The 22315-nt window shown below is 39.4% G+C and overlaps 1 protein-coding gene across 1 annotated transcript in view; it reads left to right on the top strand.

The window, feature by feature from the left end:
* TAFA1 (TAFA chemokine like family member 1) overlaps positions 1 to 22315 on the top strand; it is a 495724-nt gene that overhangs the window by 360610 nt on the left and 112799 nt on the right. Inside the window, exon 3 of the mRNA XM_038565885.1 lies at positions 19739 to 19879. Within this exon, the coding sequence (XP_038421813.1) occupies positions 19739 to 19879 (141 nt within the window). The remainder of the gene's footprint in view (positions 1 to 19738; positions 19880 to 22315) is intronic.

Raw genomic sequence — 22315 nt, 5'->3', positions numbered from 1 at the left:
ATGGCTTACTTCCCAAACATACACTGCACAAAATAAGTGCTAACAATTTTAGACCATAGAACAATAACTTTGCATCACTTCACTACCACAAATATCTGTACATGGAAAACTGGGTGAGAGGCTCCATTCCTAACCTTACTAACTGCCCTGGAGTAAGTCTTCCTGAGTTTCAGTTTTCCTATTTACAAAATGGGTAATCATAGAAACTAATTCTTAAGTGTATTGTAGGATCAAAAACAAAACAAAACAAAACCGAAAAAAACCCTAAAGTCTGGAAGGTAAGCCACTGTGATCTACCAGTGTTCATGGTCACTATTACTCTTACAACTTCAGGCACACTCTCAGAGATGAAGAGTGGGACAGATCAGCCTCTCTTCACTTAGCAGCAAAAATGTTAATTTCTCTCTGTCCCTCACTCCACTTATCAGATGCCTAAGAAAAGAGTTGGAGTTTAAAGTCAGCTGCAACAGGGATTGGCAAACCTTTTCTCTAAAAGGCAAGAGAGAAATAGTTTATACTTTGTGGGCCAGAGGGCAAAATTGAGGGTTTTATGCAGATACTTAAATGGTTGAGAGAAAATAAAGTTCCACAAAATTTTTTATTGCCGAAATTAAGATAAAATGATAACAGAGTGAAATGGATTTTTCTCTCTCATCTTCCAAGACCTAGAGCCCGAGCACCCTTCCTCATGCTTTGAACTTCCTAGATGCAGCTTCCTGTGCTTGAAAAGGGGAGAGTGAACGAGTAACAGTTTACATGGTGCTAATGCTCACTCTTCTTCTTAGATTTGCCCGGAGTGAGTGGACAGAGCTGGGAGTCCTGCATTTCCTTTTCTCTACTTCCTCTTAAATCTTCTTGCCTCCTACACTGTAGGCATCTCTCCAGTCTGATGAAGGAGTTAATGATTTTTTCTAAGGTCAATTTGACCCAATGTGATTTCTGACTATTACTCTTTATGGTTTTTAAAAACCTTTAACAACCATATCCTTTAACAGATATGGAAACTGAAGGTGGGAGTGATTGAACAAGAATTCCACAGTCAAATACCAGAGCTAGGAATAAAACTGCACCCTGAGTGATCTGAATCTGTTCTCTTGGCTGCTGAGTTGTTTTGTTTTGCTTTGTTTGTTTGTTTGTTTATTGATTGATTGCATGCAAGCAGTGGGAGGAGCAGGGGAAGAGAGGGAGAGAATCCCAAGTAGACTCCACACTGAGTGCAGAGCCTGACATGAGGCTCCATCTCACAACCCTGAGATCATGACCTGAACTGAAATCAAGAGTCAGAGACTCAACCACCTGAGCCACCCAGGCAGCCCCTGGCTACCCCCTTGCTTCTCTAAGCTTTCAAAAATGATGTGCTGAAAGAAAAGAAAAAAATTGGTGGGTTCAGGGTGAGAAATTAGAAGGTGAAGGACAGGATGGAAACCATTCTAAATGGACACAAATGTCTAAACAAAACTATAGAGAAAAAGAGGAGGAGGGCATTCTCTCTGTAAGGCTCTTCCCACAGACTTTGTAGGTTCACAAGTATCATCCGGAAATCGCTTTCTTCCAAATGTCTCCATACATTATTGACTCTATCAGAAACTTGGTATGAGCCAACTAGGCCTTCCCAGTAGCTGCAATCCCCATGTTGACCCCATTAAACTGAATATAATTTGCTATGAAGAAGAAAACTTTAGCCTTAGGTTGAAATTTATGTACTTTTTGGCCAGCTTTTCCCTAATGTTATTTCATTATAATCATTAACTCACATAACTGTTTTTTAGAAGGAACTTGAAACTTTAGTAACCATATTCTGCTTTTTCAAATTATCACTCATAAAATCTTTGCTGAAAAACTGACACCTAACCAAAGAAGAATGGTCATTTTTTACAGGCTTCTCACTGTATTCTTTATGTATGACTTACCTAAAAGAATGGTTTATTATTTTAAAGACTGCATTATTTTACATTAGGTGGGAAAATGTCTCTCTCATGTCTATATAACTTAAAAGTATAAATTAATCTATTTCTACATACTGCTTCTACATTGCTCAAATGACAGTCAATAGTTTGGCCATAAAAGTGGCCATAAGTGTTATTGGCCAAAAGTGTTAGGTTCACTTTGCATTTCTTTAGATTAAGTTTTTATTCATATCACCCAGCATAATTAAAACAGTGGAAGTGCTGATGACTATGGTGTTGTACAGTTGGAGTCAGGCTGTACTGAGCACTTCATATTTATTACTCCATTTATTCCTCACAGTTACCTTATGAAGAAGGTGTTCTTATAACCCCATTTTACAAAGCTCAGAGTGATTAAGAAATGGATATGTTTTATATGATGTATAAGCAGCAGAATTGGGATTTGAACCCATGCTTGGCAGTTACTGAGCCCAGGACATTTTGCTGTAGTATTTTGCCAATCATTTCATGGCTCTGCTATTTGGGATTTCCTAAGGACAGAGCCTTAACCATCCAGTTGACTATGAGTCAGTTCAATTGATTGTTGAACTATCAGTTGAGTTATTTGGACTCCACCTACAGTAGAAGTTACAGAAAATCAGTATCAAATTGATTCTTGGGGCACCTGGGTGGCTCAGTTGGGTAAGCATCTGTCTGGCTCAAGTCATGATCTCAAGCTCCTGGAATGGAGCCTACATTGGGCTCTCAGCTCCAGAGGGCTGGTTCCCAAAAGGACTGAATGCCTGATTAGAGGGTTGGGACTTTCAGCCTTATGCCTTTACTTCTGGGGGAAGAGGGACTGGAGGTAGAGTTAATCACCAATGGCTAATGACTTAGTCAGTCACATGTATATAATGAAAATTACACATAAACCCCTAAATGGCAGGGTTTGGAGAACTGGGCTGCTGAACACATCAAGATTCTGGGCAAATGGGTGAAAGATCCACCCAAGACACTCCACCCCTCTCCCATACCTTCTCCTATGCATCTCTTCCATTGAGCTATTCTTGAGTTGTACCCTTTATAATAAGTCAGTAAATGTAAGTAAACTGCTTTCTTGAGTTCTGTGAGCCATTCTTGCAAATTATTGAACATGACACAGGGTCTTAGGAATCTCTGAATTTACCACCAAGTCAGACAGAGGTGCAGGTGATTTGGGCACCGCATTTGTGACTGATGCCTGAGGTGAGTTCATTCTTGTGGGACTGAGCCCTTCAATCTGTGGATCTGTGCAAACTCCAAGTGGTTACTGTCAGAGCTTCATTGAATTGTTGGATATCAGTTTCTGTTGGAGAGTTGGAGACATGGCATGAGAAAGAAACCATAGAATCCCCAATGGCCTTAGCACATACAATAAAAGGAAGAGGGTATATTGGCACATGTAAAAAGTTCAGATTCAACACTGGCCACTCAAATGTGTCATGAGAGCTGGCTCCCTTGCTATCACTTCTCTCTACTTTTCTCCCTGTTGACTCGGTCTCACCCTGAATCCCCCCAAAGGTCAGCTCACATCTTCAGGCCCAGCATAAAGAATTCTGCTTTGCACCCAGTACTTCCACACAGCCCTCAGGTTTAGTCTGGCTGAACCAACTTGGATCACAGGTTCACCCTCAAACCAATCTTTGTGGCTGGGATGGACTATGCCATTTGGCCTATGCTGGGTCACAGTCCCACCTTTCGAGGCTTTGTTCACCTGTACTGCATGAACTGAAACTAAGGTGGGGTGGTCACTCCCCAAAGGATTTAATGCTGTTAATTGGCAGAAAGGGAAGTGAGTCATAGGCAAGCAAGAACAGAGGGTTTCAGCTACAGAAAGTGATAGTCACCATTATCCCCATTTTGCAGATAAGTAAATTAAGGTTTAGGAAGTTCAGAGTGACATATCAATTTGCCTGTTAATAAAACATAAAGTTAGTGTTCCAGCCAAGAATTCTCAGGGTAGTCACAAAACCACAGTGCATTTCTAGAAACTAAGTCTCTATAAGTAACAATTTTCAAGAGGAGTTTGTTGCTTCTGCTTATTATTCCAACTCTGATAAGAAACCAGGAAAAATTATCCTGGTCATTTGACATCCTTTTATCCAATCCTCACAACTTAAAATAGAACAAAGAGATATAGTTAGATAGTAAAGTAAAATTACTAAAATTCTTTTTAAAGCTAGCGATAGCCTCCCTAATGTAATATTAACAATATTCTATATAGAGATAACCATGGTGTGACATCATGTCACCCTTGCCACATAACGTAGCCTAATTACAAGAGTAACATCCTATCAGATTTGCTGTATTCTGTTTTAAAGTCTGTAATTTAAAAGTTCCACCCTCATTGGGGTGTATGGGTGGCTCAGTCCATTAAATGTCAGCTCTTGATTTCTGCTCAGGTCATGATCTCGAGGTCCTGGGATCAAGCCCCATGTGAAGTTCTGTACCCAGTGGGGAGTCTGCTTGAGTATTCTCTCTCTCTTCATCTGTCCCTTGCTCTGCTTGATATCTTTCTCTCTCTCTCTCTTTCTCAAATAAATAAATAAGTCTTTTTAAAAATTTAAAAGTTTCACCCTCACTGAACAGGAAGAGAATCTACAGGGCATGAACACAGCCACTCTGGAATCTGTCACTGACTCCATCATTAGGTAGATCTTCATTCAACTTGTCCTACCAAAAATACGTTTCCCATCACTGCAAAAACAAGTCATCCTTGTAGCACCAACAACCTGTATCAAATAGTTCTACTCCACCAAGACTTACCTAGCTCATTAGGACGAAGGTAGTATTTCCTGGTTCCTTAGAAACATCCAGTAATGATCCATACACTTTCATGACATTTATTACTTTCCATTTTGAAATACCGATTATTTTCTATGTCTAAACTCTTCAACTAGATCTCTGAAGCCAAGGACTATTACTTCCTTTCATTATTTACACATCTTACAAATAGTTATTCAAATCCTAACTTATACCAGTGTATTAGAACTATATTGTGTGTCAGGTAACAGAAAACCCCAACTGATGGGTGGATTAAACAGATTGGCAGGTGGTTTATTTTTTCTTATGCAACAAATTATTTGAAAGTAGAGCTTTTTTTTTTTTTTTTTTAAAGTAGAGTTTTGGTGACATTGGTTTGGTTTTATGTTGTTGTTTTAGCCTTCCTTTCTCACTGGCACATGATGGCTACTGTAATATCAGCCCACAAGCCTGCATTTCAGAGAGGAAGAAGTAGAAGATGGTAAATAGGGAGGGGTAGTTGATATGTTAGGAAAACCAGGTTTCCTAGATAGCCTCACTAGACTTTAATTTGTAACCCATTGATAACAACTATGTCATGTTCCCACCCATAAATAAAAGGAGAACAGAAAAATATTTTTGAATGTGTAGTCATTTGGCCACTCTGATCAAAATACTTGTTCTAGTTCTATGAAAAAGAAGTACTGAGTTGGCGATGTGGTTTTCCAGTTAGGCATTATGCTGGGCATTCAGGACACCATGATCAATGAAAACATTTTTGGCCCCTTTTCATACAGTTTTTTACTAATTAGAGGACACAGTCATGAAAAGTATTTGTTGAACACATGTAAAATTCAGTTGTAAATGTGCTGAAGTGAAAAAGGTCACAGTGCTGTGAATGTTAGGAATGGAAGGGAAGAGATATGAGTCACCTAATTAGGGAAGTTAGGAAGGCTTCCCTGAGGAAGTGGCACTTCAGGTGGTTCAGTTTTAGCACCTAACAGAGAGTCCTCCATATATAAGTTCATAGAAAAGAAGAAAAGATGATTGCTGACAATCTTTTGATGCCTATATTGTAACAGTATTTCATGAATCTGTTTATTGCAAGTAGCAGAAAATCTAAGTTAAACTCAATTTTTTTTATTAAAAAAAGGCATATACTGACTAAAGTTCGGCTTCACCTTCAGGCACAGTTGCATCAAATATCACCACCAATGGTGTCAGGAACACTGCAGTTTTCCACTTGGCTTCCCTCTGTGTTGGCTCCATTCATTTGAGGCCTTTCTATAATGATACTAGTGGCAAGCTCCTGATTTATATTGTTTTATCAGAAACTGCTGTAGAAAAAAAAAATTACTTTCCAAGAATAAATGTTTTGCATTTGGCTCTCATTGTATATGGCTTAGGCCAGGTACCAGCCCTTATAGCAATCCTTCAGTCTCTAGAGAACACATGATACACGTTGCCTAAATCTCGTGCCTTCTCCTGAAGTGGAGATAGAACCAGCATCCCCAAAACTCCATGATCTGGCAATGGGGAAGAAGACCATTGACTTCTCATGGAAAACCAGGAAACATTCACCAGTAGAGGTGGGAATGTTTGCTGGGCAGGCAGAAAGAACAGGGCCCTACCACAGAGGAGAAATGACTTATGGCTTTAATGACTGCCTCAGCTGTCAAAAATAGTAGTAGTAACACTAAGAAAAACACTTATTTTCTAAATGTTAATTATAACTACTCATACAAACTCGTTCTACACTGCTGACATGTGGAAACCTGCTTTACCCAACCCAGAAGCCAAAGCTCGCTCACTCTGTGGTTTGAAATCTCTTAAGAATGAAATTCCCAGAGAGTGGGTGTTTAGTAGGAGTAACACCCTTCCTTCAGCCCTCAGGTCTATACTGCATGCCCCACTGCTCATGCGTTCATACCTCCCTTAGTGCACTAACCTGCTTAGAGAAGGTACGCTAAGTGAAGCTTGTTTCAAGTGCAGATGGTCCCAAGTAGGTTAACGTGTGCCCAGTGGCCAGACTAAGTGGTCTTCGGATGGCCTTAGACTTCTGATCACATCCACACAGCCAGGGACAAAATGAAACCTTGTTTATCATCTTGATAAACAGTCCCTTTCAGTGCCTCTGGACGCTGTATGTAACTTGGTAGAGTCAAATACTATTAAATTGTCATCACTGTCAAAAAGAGAAGTAGTAAGTTTTTCTACCTGAATCATAGTTAATGACTTCTACAATGTGTAACACAAATCAGAGTTTCTGTTTGTCTTCTTTGCCCCTAAATGTGTGTTTTCTGCTCTCTCTGGCTGTGAATGTGAGACACAATCTCATGATATAAATAAATATATCCTTGTATTATTACCTCTCAGCTAACCCAATAAAATATAAAGATGACAGGGCTCAGATTCTTGGCTCAGATGAGGTTTATGCATGGAGGAGGCTTAAGCAGCTATATCTCGTCCTAGTTCTCCAAGGAAGGCACAGATTTGAAAGACTGTATTTCACAGATGAAAGCCTTAGAGATACTGCCATCCTCGTTACTATTAAACATATTTATGGAAGTTATTTAAACACTTTTATGGGGGCAAAATCTTCTTTTACTTTAATCATCTGGAAGAATAATTTATTAGGTAGATTAGGCTAGCAAACAGATTGACCAACAAATCACCCTCAAATCTTGTTGGCTTAAGACAATTTTATTTCTTGAACGGGCAACATGCCTATTGTGGCTTAACAGTGGAGCTGTGTTTCCCGAAGTCCCTCACAATTAGAATTGCTGGAGCAGCCACCATCTAAAACAAGGGAATATGGGTGGACAAACTGTGGTCCAGAGGTCCTATCTGGCCCACCATCTATTTGTACCACCAATGAGCTAAGAATGGCCTTTACCTTTTTAAATGCCTTTTAAAAACCCTAAAAGAATATTTTGGGACACATAATAATGACCTGAAACTCAAGTTTCAGTTTCTATAAGTGAAATTTTATTAGCAGACAGCCACACTCACTTGTCTAAGTATTGTTCATGGCTACTTTTGGAATAAAATTGCAGAGTTTGGTAGTTAACCACAGGGACCAGATGGCCCATAAAGCCAAAAATATTTACTATCCGAACCTTTTTAGGGAAAGTTTGCCAACCCCTCTCTAAAATATTTCTGGGTTGTCACACCAGCAGGAAGAGAGCCTGGGAGAACCTAGCATAGAGAATTAAAAACTCCACATGGAAGTGATAAGTCACTTCAGGAACACAGAAATAGTCGCACGGCCCCACCTCCCACAACGGGACCAAGAATACCAGTAAGCCCAGGAAGAAGAGAGCCAGAGACAGTCAATTAGCAGTTCTGATGGGTGCCACGGCTAAAACTAATAATAGCAAGAATATTAATAGCAGGAAATTGCATTATTCTTATACTTCAGGCACTGTTCTAAGTGCTTTGCCAGTGTTCTCTCATAGAGCCTCACAAGCTCATCCTGACTGTACTATTACCTTCCCCATTTTACAGGTGATAAAACTAAGAATGAAAAGCTTAAATGATTTTCCTGAGGTAAATACAGCTAATAAAGAGAGAAAGGCGGTATTACAGCTCAGTCAACAGAGCTCCAAAATCCAACCTGAACTTTGTACTCTTAACCATGGTACCACACGTGAACCCTCTGGGACTCACAGAAATCCCACCTCTTGCTACTCTAGAGACCACTTCCTGACAAAACCCTTAATTATAAAAATTGGTAGATGCAAAATGCTAATTTTAATGTTTGTAGAACAGATTTCCATAATGCTTAACAGTTCAATTAGGAATTTGGGAGTAATTAGCTCGCGGATGGATATGGATGTTCATGTGGTTTGCCTGCAGATACCGAAGGAAGAGCCTGCAATTTAAGATCAGTTCCTGACTCAGCAGGACGACCTACTGGTGGGCATCAGACCCTAAAGTGAGAATGCTTCTTTCAAAGGAGAGTATTTTATGGCCACTTTTTTCCTTGATTATCTCAAAGTGTATCTTAGTCTTCTTGTCTTTGTTTCTCAGCCAAGTCAGAAATGTTGTTCCAAGGGCATTTTCGTTGTTGTTGTTTAGCTTGAGGAAAAAATGTCAAAGAACAGTTATGGTTTAGAGGTGATGGATTTGGAGTCATCACATTGCCTGCTTTATTCGGTTGGCTGTACTTTTATGTTTTCCTAACGGAGGAATTATTTTGTTTTCCTAATAGTGTTATGTTTCTATTAACATCCATTATACTCACCTGCAAAGGATAATAGGAGAATCTCATTTTAAGAGAATAAAACAAGTTTATAATTGTTATTGGACTTCCATCCCAGAGAGTATTTCTGCTTGTACGCCATTAAATAAATGCTGTAAAGAAACAGAGAAAAATGAGTAAAGACATAGGAGCAGATAGGCAGGGATTTAATAAAGAGAGCACATTAGACCCACCATTGCATGAATGGTCCAGACCTTTGACAGGAGGTCCTGGAGACTGAAAGGTAAATTCTTCCATCTTTCAGCCTTTCACAATTCTATCTTTCTATCAAAATCCGTGCGAGTGGGGCAGTCCTGGTGACTCAGCGGTTTAGCGCCTGCCTTTGGCTCAGGGCCTGATCCTGGAGACCCAAGATCGAGTCCCAGTCGGGCTCCCTGCATGAAGCCTGCTTCTCCCCCTGCCTGTGTCTCTGCCTCTCTCTCTCTAACACACTCTCTCTCTATCTCTCAAGAATAAATAAAAAAATAAAATATTTTTTAAAAAAGAAAATAAATCATGCTAGAAGTTGTCTTTATTTTTTTAAAAAAACTTTTAAAAAAATATTTTATTTATTTGTCCATGAGAGGCACAGAGAGGCAGAAACATAAGCAGAGGAAGAAGCCGGTTCCCCATGGTGGGCATGGTGCGGGACTTAATCCCAAGACTCTGGGATCATGCCCTGAGCCAAAGGCAGATCAACCAGTAAGCCACCCAGGCATCCCTAGTATCATCTTTAAAATGGGGTTTAATTTTTTATGTTAATCATAAGAAAGTTAGCTTTTATTTATAGTATGCCTACTGTGTGCTATTTGGTGTATTAACACACAATTTTCTAATTCTCCTAAAATCTTGTAGAGTTGGGCATTTTCCTTATGAGGGACCAGAGTTTATAAATTACAACTTGTTCTAGTCACCCAACCAGTAACCCAAATTAAGTTATGTGAAATATAATTTCAAAATTATCATATTCAACCTTTAAGGTCAGTGTTTCATGTAATTTTAGGGAAATTACCATAGCCAGAGAAATTGCTGATGTAAAATAGGATTGCCTGCCTCTTTGATAAAAATTGTTTTTGTATCATTCGCAGCCTGGAAGGCTTGCAGTGGAGAAGGAAATCCTGATAACTTATCACCCAGCTGGACCAGTGATTTTGGTTTAGGCAAAAAGTTGGGGGAGATCCAAGTGGGATTTAGGTGAAGAACTTTGTACATTAGAGGGGGAAAATGGACGTAGCTATTCCTCTAAAAGCTTCATTTCATTCTAACCCTTGCCTTCATCAAAATAGTAGAATACTATACTATACTTCATTTCATTCTAACCCTTGCCTTCATCAAAATAGTAGAATACAACGTATTTATTCCAGATCATTTGATATCCAAACCATCACTTGGGTTATCCTCCCTAATGCTATCCGAGTCATCCTTGTTGGAAAAGAGTCAAAGTTCTATAGTATTTAAAGAATACTAAAGAATCAAAGGTGTTCTTATGAGCTTATTGGTGTTATCTTTGGGGAAAATTTATTTGCATGTTGTTAGAGCAGTTTTTAAAAGTGATTTCTACAGTAGAGTTTCAGCGTATCCAATGTGTAAGCCATTTTCTTCCTTAAAAAAAAAAAAAAAGAAGTCTGGGGACAGGTGATATGTTTATTGTGGTAATATGTTACTTTTAGCAATCTTGTTCTAGGGGAATGGGGGCTTAAATGTTTCCAGTCATTGGCCTGGACTGAGAGTAGGGATATAGGTGTGAGGAATGGTCCATGTTAGTGAAATGAGGGAAAAATGGAAAGGATCATTTTTTCTCCATAATAATTCTAATTCCAAAAGTATTACTAACAGCAGAATGCCTTTCAGAGCTTACACTGAACGAGATATTATTAAAACTGCCTATACTTACTTAATTCTTATACTCTTTTCATCCTCTAAACAACTGAAATTAATGCTATTTTATTATCCACATTTTATAGATGAGAACCTTGAGGCACAGCATGAAAAATGATCAGAAGCAACAGATCCAGAACTTGAATCTTGGCAGCCTAACTCTAGAATCTGTGATCTTATTCATTATGCTATATTGCCTCAAACAGGGATGCCCAGCCCAGAATTTGTTCTTTTTTCCTACATTCATCTGTCTTCTACATACCCCAGAGCCCTAGGAAGGAGGAGATGGTAATTTGTTTAATCTGAAGCATAAACAATTCAAGCAGCCATTTTGTCCTCCTTGACCAAAACATGCTTAAGGATCCATTAGTGTCTCTCTTGTCAGTGATTTACAGACCGAGACGCTTGGAGCTTCCTTCCAGTCTACTGGGTCAATAAAGCATTTTTAACAGTCTTAAATATGCATTTCTGACATCTACTACAATACATTCCAAAAGAACTATTTATAAGGCCTTGATCAAGACATCCTATGGGAGTGAATTAAAAAAACAACAACAACAACAACTGTACTTTGTCTTAGACATAACAGCTTTTAAAGAAAGGGACCATTTGCCCTGAAGTGAATATGGAAGGATCCAAATAATGATGTCAGTCTTAACATTCCTTGATTACGTTTTATTCATTTCCTTTAAAGTTGCCCTCAACTATAAGCAGATATATCCTGGCTTAACTATTAATAAGGACTGAAGTTTCCCTATGATTACTCTTAATTGCTATTTCATGTTCTAGTCATTTCACACAAAATAAAAAACTTGCCTTTGTACATTTTGGCTCTACCCCAAACCAAAGTTCCAAGACAATTTTTCTAGAAGGTGTATTAGAAGGTCACTTTTTGGCAAAAGCTACATCTATCTTTCAAGTTCGTTTTCTTAAAAGAGCACATATGAATATTTGAATAGGAAAAGTTCCCCCAAAGAGGACTATTTTATTTTCCATCTTTCTTCTTTTCCCTTCTTTTATTTCCTCTTTGTTAACTCGTCTTTCTCCCCCTCACTTCTTTCTTTACTTCTTTCTTCCTCTGATTCCTTCCTTCCTTCTTTCCTTCCTTTGATCATTCAGTCATTTAGCAAATGTGTCAATTCCTACCCTTATGCCAGGCACTAGGGATAAAGAAATAAACAAGATGTGGTCCCTGCTATCAGAAAGTGTCCAGCCCAACAGGATAGACAAACATTGCTATTGGGAGATGCACTGCAAAAGAGAGGTTTGGCTTGCAAAGAGATCATACCATGGGAATCCAAAGCTAGTCTTTGGGAAAGGTTCATTCAACAAATATTTACAGACCAAACATAAATCAGATTCAAAGCTGAGCACTAGGAATAGAGTGATAATAAAAAGAAAAATTACTGCCTTTACCCTTTACAGGAAAAGCAAGACATTATTTGAAAATGTCAAAATAATACATTGTGAATATTATTGTGGGAGAATGTGAGATTGTGGAATCACATAGCAGGGGAATCTAACTGCCAGTATAGTTCAAGGACACCTAAGGAAGACCTGAATGATGAGTACAGGGATCAAAAATAAATAAATAAAATAAAAATAAAGTATAGGGTTTAGACTTCTATCCTCTCCCTTTTTATTTTTAAGATTATTCTCTTCTATTCCAACTTTATACTCTCCCCTAGCATTTCCTTTCCCAGAAAACCTGGTGTTGTGATAATTTTGAATTGCTTGGCTATGCTTCAGCATTGACATGAAGCCATCAACACGAAACTATATGACTGAATGTCAAATTCCTTGGCAGACAAAAAGGATCGGACATTAGCAGTTTCCCATAAGTGCCCATTCTTAAATGGCTGACCCAGTTTGTAGCCCAGAGCAATCCAGTGGCTTGGTATGAGCTCTATTAGATGACCATTTGGGGAGCAAGCAGGGTTTTTATGATGCCAACCTTCAAGTTTTTAGCCATCTGCTTGCCAGTCATTTCTAACCTCATCATCTCTTTCTATCTTGACATATAATTGTCATCAATGGGGACTCTTTTTAAGAGAAACATTACCCTTAGCAATTCATCTCTGTGTTTCCTCACTTGTGCAGGGCAAGACAGTGATGTATTGAGCTGAGAAGGAGGGATCATTGCTTGGAGCATATTGGGCTTGGCTTTTTTTTTTTTTTTTTTTTTTTTACTACTCCAGCTCAGAGAGAGTTGCTGCTGCCAGAAATAATCTTGAAATGCTGTCTTTCCCCCCTTTTTGGATATTAGAAACTTTCTCTTCCTGTTAAAAATAGGTTTTGATAATGTGCTCAGAGGTCTGACAAACGCAAGAGAAAAAGCAGGAAAGAAAGTAGAGAGCTGTTCCATGAAGGTTCCCTGCAGGGGACTTTGCTGTTGCCACTAGGGTGAACATAGACAAAAGGGAGTGAGAAGCAAGGCCACCATCTAGAAAATTTATGGTAGAGGGGGACTGAGAAATTGATGTTCATCTAACATATATAACATTTTTTTTTTTTATGATAGCCACAGAGAGAGAGAGAGAGAGAGAGGCAGAGACACAGGCAGAGGGAGAAGCAGGCTCCATGCACCGGGAGCCCGATGTGGGATTCGATCCCGGGTCTCCAGGATCGCGCCCTGGGCCAAAGGCAGGCGCCAAACCACTGCGCCACCCAGGGATCCCACATTTTTAGACTGACCTATGTTAGTTGGGTAATTACTGCATTTACCTTCTACTCTAAAAGAACAATGAGACCTCTTATAAAATGAGATTTAGGATATGAGTCTAATTTCTTATATTTTACCTCAGATGTTTCCCATAGACAAAGTCAAATAATGATATGAGCAATAATCTGGAAAATCTGAGTAGTACAGACAACATTTATACTGGCCTGTTCTTTATGCCACACTCTTCACCTTTAGCTAATAGGTCACCTCACCATATTACTTGCCTTACTTACTACAGATGCTGGGTGAAGTCCAGAAAAGAAGCTATTTTCCAGATAATCCATAAGCAAAAAAAGGGAAGCTCAATTTTCTCAGCACTTAAATGACTGCTTTGAGAGGCCATAGCTCATCTTGAAATCATTTTGACTTGGATTGAGATAAAATTTAGGACTGGATTGGTACTGGCGCCAAAGCAAAGTCTGAAAGACATTTACATGACAAATATTATCATTATGCTTTTGCAATAACCTTGGCAGTTAGGTTTGAAAGGACAGTTCACTAGGTAATATTTAAAATGCAGATAAAAAAATTTGAAGGAACAATTTTCTAGTTTCTAGGAATGGTTATGACAAAACTTACCCTTCCCTTTCATCAGCAGGACAAAGCTGGGGAATGTTTTAGTTTTCAGTCCCCTTTTTCAAGCAACCAGCTAACAAAGACAATAGATAATTAGGACTATAGTTCCAGAACATCTTGAAAAATTCTCTCCCTGTTGTTATAAGAGAACTGAGCTATTTCCTGTCAATGACCTAATATTTTTATTTCATCAGTACAAGTCAGGGACCAGATTAACTTGCTCTGGTTGTCTATGGCTAGGTCAGTCACAAATATAAACTTTTGGATTCAGATTTGGTCCAATCAGGCATTCTAAATTTTAGGGTCCTCTGGGTTCCAGGACCTACTTGCATATTCCACATTGACATACCTAAGCAGTTGGTATAAAATGAAGCTGTAGCTGAACCTGTCAAGACCAAATGAGGTTGTTATTTAGAGCAACGTTTCTCTGGCTTCCTGTGTGCAAATCCATGAGCCCATGGAAGACCTGGTCTGGGGTCACTGACTTTACACACACAGTATGAATGAAAATGGAGTACTTGTCAATTTCCAGTCACTGAGTTATCCTCCCTTTTTCAGAGAAATTTCAACATATATGCCAGGATGGGACTGGGGAAAGAGCACTGTGTATGGGATCAGAAGATCTGGCCTCTGGTCCACATGCTGCCAGAGAATAGGTACCTGGGTTCTTAACACATAGGCTAGCTTTTTACTAATCTCGATCTCAGTTCCCTTCCCTGTAAAATGGGAATAATCATAACTTCATTGGGCTTTAGTAGCCATAAAATGAATTAAAAGTTTATAATGTATCTATCATGGTGCCAGGAACATAGTAAGTAGTCAAGAAATGACTAACTCCTGTATTACTAGAGTTATTACCACTAGTAATATAGCTGTGTCACTTGCTAAACCCTTATCAAATACTAATAATATTATGCCAGACGGTGTTTAATAAATAAACAATATCTGTCCTTGAGGAGGTTATATTGGGGGGAGAGGGCACATAAAAACAATAAGATAATAAATAAATTACATGTAGTAATTGAAAATTACAAATATTCGGGATCCCTGGGTGGCGCAGCAGTTTGGCGCCTGCCTTTGGCCCAGGGCGCGATCCTGAAGACCCGGGATCGAATCCCACATCGGGCTCCCAGTGCATGGAGCCTGCTTCTCCCTCTACCTGTGTCTCTGCCTCTCTCTCTCTCTCTCTGTGTGTGACTATCATAAATAAATAAAAATTTTAAAAAAATAAAATAAAATTACAAATATTCTGCAGGTGACACAGGCAAGGACATGGAGCAAAATAAGGGAGATCATTAAAGCTTTCTAAGAGAATTATGATTTAAATAGGGTAGTCAGGTGAGGCTGAAAAAAATGATATCTGGGGCAAAGATGTAGAGGAAGCGAGGGAGGGAGCCAGAGATTTGCCATATTCCATGTAGGGCATACTTTAACTTGTCAAGAAGGCCAGAGAAGCCTCATATTTAGAGCAACCTTCTGGTTTTAGAGTAACCCTCAAGAGGGACCACACCTGCCATGTTCAGGAAATAGCTTAGAAGGAGACCAGTGTCCCTAGAGCAGAGCAATGGAAGGAAAGGTGGTAGCAAATGGGGTCAGAATGTAATTGGGGGAAGAAGTGTGAGTTGGATATTTAACTCTGATAATCTTTGTAGTAAAGTGTTGACTTCCTTTTGGAAGTTCTTCATCAATAAAGAATGACTACTTGTGGCAAGATGCACAAAAGCAAAGCTCTGGAGTCCAGCAGACTAATTCACACTTGTGTAATTTGGGGAATGTTATTCAATCTCTCTGAATCTCAGCTTTTCATCTGTAAAGTGGGGACAAAAGCCTTTACAGTTGCTGAGAGGTTTATAAATAATGTAGGTAAAGTGCCATGTACTGTGCCCAGCATCCAATCGAAGTTCAGTAAATGTCAGTGAGCACTGAGCTGACACAGAGCAGTTGCTTTGGCTCATCTACAAGGATGCTAGGAGAGAATGGCTTTGGGCCTCCAGTGGCCACCTCATTGTCCACATTATTTAACTCAGAGCAATAATTTGGATGACCGGCACATCTGTCATTGATGTAACTGTAAATCAAATGAGACTCAAGATGTATCCTAGAAGATTTTCTATAGCTTGTGCCATTTTCACTCATAAAGTTGCTCTAGTCTTGTATTAAAGCCAAGTGGTAACTTTAGAATTGGTGGTATTTTCATGAAGTATAAAACCAGCAATTAACTGAATTGACTAAGGGTAGTCGGAGATGACAATTTTAAGTTAAAGCAACCTGATTGCCAGTATCTGGGTTGAGGAGAATAATGTGATTAGCCTTATTATTTCACTAACTCTAATCCCAATAAAGGCAACAATGTAATACTCTTCCCATGATCCAAGGTCAGGCCCCTTACTTCCTGCTCATAATTTTGCGTTGTTTCTTCTGATTTTCCACCTTGCACTTCTCCAACCCCTCCCTAACAGAGTGGCCAGGGTGTTCACTTCTGAATCATATCTAGTTCCTGTCAGTTCTTGGCTTCAAAATCCCTATTAGTGCCTTACTGAAACAGAATCACACTGAGTACTCTTTCTGGAGAAGGAAGCTTTCTCCAGTTGAATCCCATTTCAGGTCTTTAGTTCCATCTACTAGAGCATATTTTTTTTTTTGAGCATATTTTTTTAAATGCCCTGACCAGCTTCTTAGAGAAATCTGGTTCTAGGACTGGGGTAGGAAATATTCAGGATGAGCCTGGGGCATCTTGTAGAGTAAGAAAGGAAGGAAGTGCTCAAAAAAGGTGAGGAGGGGGCAGTGCAGGGGGACAGGACACAGAAACCAACTGAAAGAGCTCACAGTGGCCAGGGCTAGACCATTCTAAGCAACAAAATAAATAATGTAGTATTGGATTATAACCCAATGTGTGAAATAAACATCTGTGCATCCATACTGATATAAATGATAGAAGGTGGATGGGAGGGAGGAGACACATCTGTCATGCAGACGAATTCCCAGTAATTTTAGTAGATGTTATAACCTCAGAGAGGTGAAGCATAACTGTCTACTCCCTAAGTGTAGGCTGCACATAGTGACTTTGTCACACAGTAACAAAGAGGACCATAGAGAAAAACATGGAGGAGAGTGATGTTACAGTGGGGTGATCTGACGAGCAGTACCTTAGCCAAGTGATCAAGGTCAACTTCAATAGTGGCAAGTCACTATTAGTGTGTACTGATATGATATGATGTGATGAAAATGGCACTTTACCTCTGTAGTCTTCCTCTAGAAATACATAACCTCAGTCTAATCATAAGAAAAGCATCAGATAAATCCCTCTTGAGGAACATTTTACAAAATAACCTGAGCAACGCTTCTCAAAGGTCATCAAAAAGGAAAAAATGTCTGAGAAACTATCATAACCAAGAGAAGCATAAAGAGATAAAACAACTAAGTGTAATATGGGATCCTGGATGGTACCCAGGAACACAAAAAGACATTAGGTACAAACTAAGAAGATCTGAATATAGCATAGACTTTAATTAATAATAATGCATATTGTAACAAACCTAGCATACTCATACAAGATGTTAATATTAGCTGAATAAAAATAGGAAATAATAGGGTGTGGCATGTGGGAACTCACAGTACTATCCTCACAAATTTTCTATAAACCTAAGACTATTCTATAATTAATTACAAAGTTGTGTTTTAAAAAATACCCCAATCTTTCACGTTAGTGAAATGGTTTTCCTGCATCATGACCTGTTGAAGTTCTACCTTTCAACTCACAACTTAAGAAGCTTTTTGAGTTCCTCAGAAACAAATGGGTGTCCCCTTCGACCTATGTCTACAGAACTTGGTACTTGCCTTATGGTGTTCATTTTAAGTTAATTTACTTATTTCTTCATTCATTTAACTAACAATTATAGTGTGCCTACAGCAGTTGTTGACAATAAGGCTAACGTTGACCCTGACCAAGCTTTCAACTTGCTTGTGGTCATAGACTTGTAGAAATAGTTGTGTAAGGATATGTGTGGAGTGCCAAGAAAACCAGCAGTGGTAAAAGTGAGGAGATGTTCTCAAAGGAACTGATCTTTGCATTGAGTTCAAAGAAGACTTAATGGAGTGAATGCATTTGAGTTGTGGGTGGGGGGGTGGAAGGATGGGAAGTAGGAAGGAATATTCTAGGACAAACCATATATGCACAGTTACTGAGGCAGAAAGGAGGGTGACATTCCCAAGGAAATATATCAACATGCTCAGATACGATCATAGGTAGCACATGCGGACTCTCCAGTATGTGTCAGGCTCAGTGCTAACCCCTATACATGTGTTGTCTTGGTTTTAACTCCTGTGAAGCAGGTGTTAATATTGTTCCCATTTTACAGATGAGGAAACTAAAGTCCTCAGTAAGTGGCAGAGCTGAGATTCAGGGTAAAACAGGCTGGCTAGAAAGCCCAAGCTCTCCTCTCCCACTGAGGGGAGGCCGAATTAGTCCACCTTGAAGCAGAGACTCTTGTGTTTCTTTCCCACTAAACTGGGATGTCTCAGGATAAGATGGAGCTGGGTCTTAGGTCTTTCCTGTCTCCTCTCTTCCTTTTCCTCCTCACCTTTTTCCCAGTGTTTCCTAAGGGCCTACCATGTATGGACTGAACACATGTCCCTAACAATTTATAACATAGTAACTTATATATAATGGTTGCTTGACAAATGCTTGCTGAATTTATGCCAACTCAGTCCTAAATGTTCTGGATCCATTCTTGTCAAATAAAATACATTCTTCCTGAACATAAAACTTGATATTGGGAAAGTTAATTCCTGGTTTCTAGTCACTTGGAGTATCTTTTTGTCCCTGCAGAACTGTCCTACAACCTGGCAAGAGCCACCTGAATGCTCACCAACATTCGACAGATCCAGCAGTGCACCTGTTAAGAACTAGTGGAGAGTGACATACATTAGGTTGCCAATAAATGTTGAATGCATGGCTGACCTGTAACAATTAAGTGAAGCCATATGCCTAGCTCTGTAATTTGAGATGCCATTTAAAGCACATACCGATTTTCTCCAGCAATTCCTTCTATCATTTTTGGATGAGATCTGGATTTGGGAAATGACTCCCGATTTAGAGTTTTTTATTCAGCCTCCTTGAGAGTGGGCAGGCAGTGGGAGGGAGAGCTAATTTTTGGGCAGTTTTCCTGCCACTGTAGGTCCTGTATCGCTGGAGTGTCAGTTGCTTGCTATTAGTAGGAGGGAGCTCAGAGAAGTCTAAATGGAAAGATAACACAGGAATGAGCTCCCAAAATATAACGCATTTAAATCAGGTAGGCTCTTTATTTTGCGTTAGCTCCAAGCATGGCATCGCTTCACTGCTTCTCAGTATATACAACCTAGAATCATCGCCTCTTGAGGGCTATTCATTGGTGTTCTTTGTTGCATTTGAAACATAGCGCTGTAACACCTGTCTTCTCCAGGACTGTGCAACCCTAGCATAGAGTCTTGTATACATGTGTAAATAGATGTTACACAGAGTGGGTGGGAGAGAATCCCACAGTAATTATACTTCTCAGAAACTATTTCTATAATTTCTCTCCCTTTCCCCAACCCCTCCACACATACCCCCACAGGGCTTAATGGCCACTGAATTATTTCTAATCAGCGTCCCTCTTCTTTCCCTCTTGCCAGAAGGAGGGACATGTGAAGTGATAGCCGCGCACAGATGTTGTAATAAGAATCGCATTGAGGAGCGGTCACAAACAGTAAAGTGTTCCTGTCTACCTGGAAAAGTGGCTGGAACGACAAGAAACAGACCTTCCTGTGTCGATGGTAAGTAGCTGGTTTTACATCCCTCTTTAGGTGTTTATCTAGTTGTTTGCTGTCTGTGATAGATTTCATTGTTTGTTTGTGTCACCTATAAATGGTTTAGAATAATGAACAAAGTACATCCAGAGCGCTAGAAGGTTGTACAAATGCCAGTCCTCAGCATAGTTAGAAATCTTGTTTCTCTGGTTTTGTAACATACACATAACTTATCTTAATGTTTTTCTAGAGAAGAGTAAGGTAAAAGAGCTTTCCAAGTTGAGAAATTTGAGGGTCCAGCTCATTTGGGAAGTGATTTTGGATTGAGGTTTTATATAATGATGATGGAAATAGTGGTACTAAGGATAACAATACCTAACATTTATTCAGTTCATATTTAATGAGCATTTACTCTATGGCGGGCACTGCTCTGGATGCTTCATATACATTTGTAAGTTAACAGAGGCACTCTCAATGTCCAGTGCCAAGCACTGTCCTAAACACTTTTCATGCATTATTTTTTTTTACTCCTCCCAACGATCTGATAACAGTTACCTATTACTTTGTAATGAATTACCCCCAACAACCATGCAGCTTGAAACAGCGAACATTACCTCATCGCTTCTGTGGGTCAGGAATTCCACTTAGCTGAGTGTGTCTGGCTCCAGGTCTCTCATGCAGTGGCAGTCAAGATCTAAGGGCTTGACTGGTGCTGGAGGATGGTTTCAAGATGGCTCACTCACGTGGCTATTGGCAGGTGGACTCAATTCCTTGCTGTGGAGACATCTCCATAGTTGTTCTGTGTCCTCACAGTGTGACATCTGGCTTCCCTCAGAGTGAATAATCCAAGAGAACAACATAAAAGCCACAGTGACCTTCTTTTTTATAATCTAGCCTCAGAAGTTACAATTCACTGTTTCCACAATATCCTGTTGGTTATTTAAGTCATCCCCATTCAGTATGGGAGTGAGCTAGAAGGTCTTTCAGGCCAGAGGACAGGGATCATTGAGGCAGATACACTTTTCCTCCCATTTTAAATATGAAGAAACTGCAGCTTAGAAGGGTTATGGAATTGGTCTCATGACTGACAAGTTGTAGCTTGGCTGGCTCTTAAGCCCACAGTAACTGACTAGAATACCAAGTCTTGACCACCATCTTTAAAACAACCTTATGGGCAGCCCATGTGGCTCAGTGGTTTAGCGCCGCCTTCAGCCCAGGGCGTGATCCTGGAGATCCGGGATCGAGTCCCACGTCAGGCTCCCTGCATGGAGCCTGCTTCTCCCTCTGCTTGTGTCTCTGCCTCTCTCTATGCGTCTCTCATGAATAAATAAATAAAATCTTTAAATAAATAAATAAATAAATAAATAAATAAATAAAACAACTTTATATGTTCAAATAGTGAATCCAAGTTTCAAAAGGACCAATATCCCTCCCCATCTTTATCGTTCATAATTTTAGAGCCAGGTATGAGATGATGTTCAAATTCTTCAGTAAGAAGATCAAGACTCTGTTTTTAAGTAAGGAAATCAGTACTCAAGTGAATCACTTGCTCAGAGTCACACAGTAGCAAGTAGAACCTGAATCTCGTGGCTTAGAGTCCGTCATTCTACCTCTAGAAACAGATGGAGCAGTACATCTTCTAGATTGGCTTGTGTTACATATTTTCATTAGGAAGTATGGTGGTTAGAAAGAGAAACACAGTCAAGCTAGACCAAGTAAAAAATTTTTTAAGAAAATAGAAGAATCCTGGGAAGTCCAGTTACCAGAAACCTCAGGAGATTCATTAATTCTTTCAGCAGCATCCATCATATTTTCTTTGTTCGTGGGACACACTATATCTGATCTCTGTTGCCCTCATTCTCCTTCATGTGGACTGGCTCCCTCTTCTAAGATTTTAGTTTTTGAATCCCCATAACTTAGTGGCAGGTGAGAAGCTTTTATTTCTGTGATGTCAACTCTGATCTGATATGGCATCACAATATAGCCCAAATATATTTGACTCACTTTCTGTATTTTAAATGTATTCTCCAAAAAGACCAAATATAACTGGCCCAGCTTAAGTCACAGTTAACCTTTGCCCAAACAACCATAGCCAGAGAACTGTACATGTAGCTTGTACAGCAGCCCCTGTGTACCATGTCAGGTCAAGTTTTCTTTTTTTTTTTTTTTTCTTAAAGAACGTGAAAAGGCCAAATTTGGGGATATACTATGACCAGTAAATTCTCAACTAACACATTTCAGGGGTCATTTGGCACTATCTCAAGATATTTTTAGTCTAGACGTCTCTTGCAATTAGGGGGATGTTTTTTTTTTTTTTTTTTTTTTTAGGGGGATGTTATTCACACCTGGTGGGTAGAAGCCAGGGATGCTGCTAAATATCCTATAATGCACAAGACAACACCCACAACAAAGTATTATCCAACACCAAATATCAATAAAGCTGAGGTTGCAAACTTGCACTAT

The sequence above is a fragment of the Canis lupus genome, chromosome 20, assembly GCF_011100685.1.
Source record: "Canis lupus familiaris isolate Mischka breed German Shepherd chromosome 20, alternate assembly UU_Cfam_GSD_1.0, whole genome shotgun sequence".
Classification (NCBI taxonomy): domain Eukaryota; kingdom Metazoa; phylum Chordata; class Mammalia; order Carnivora; family Canidae; genus Canis; species Canis lupus.
This window is presented reverse-complemented; position numbering and strand designations above follow the sequence as displayed.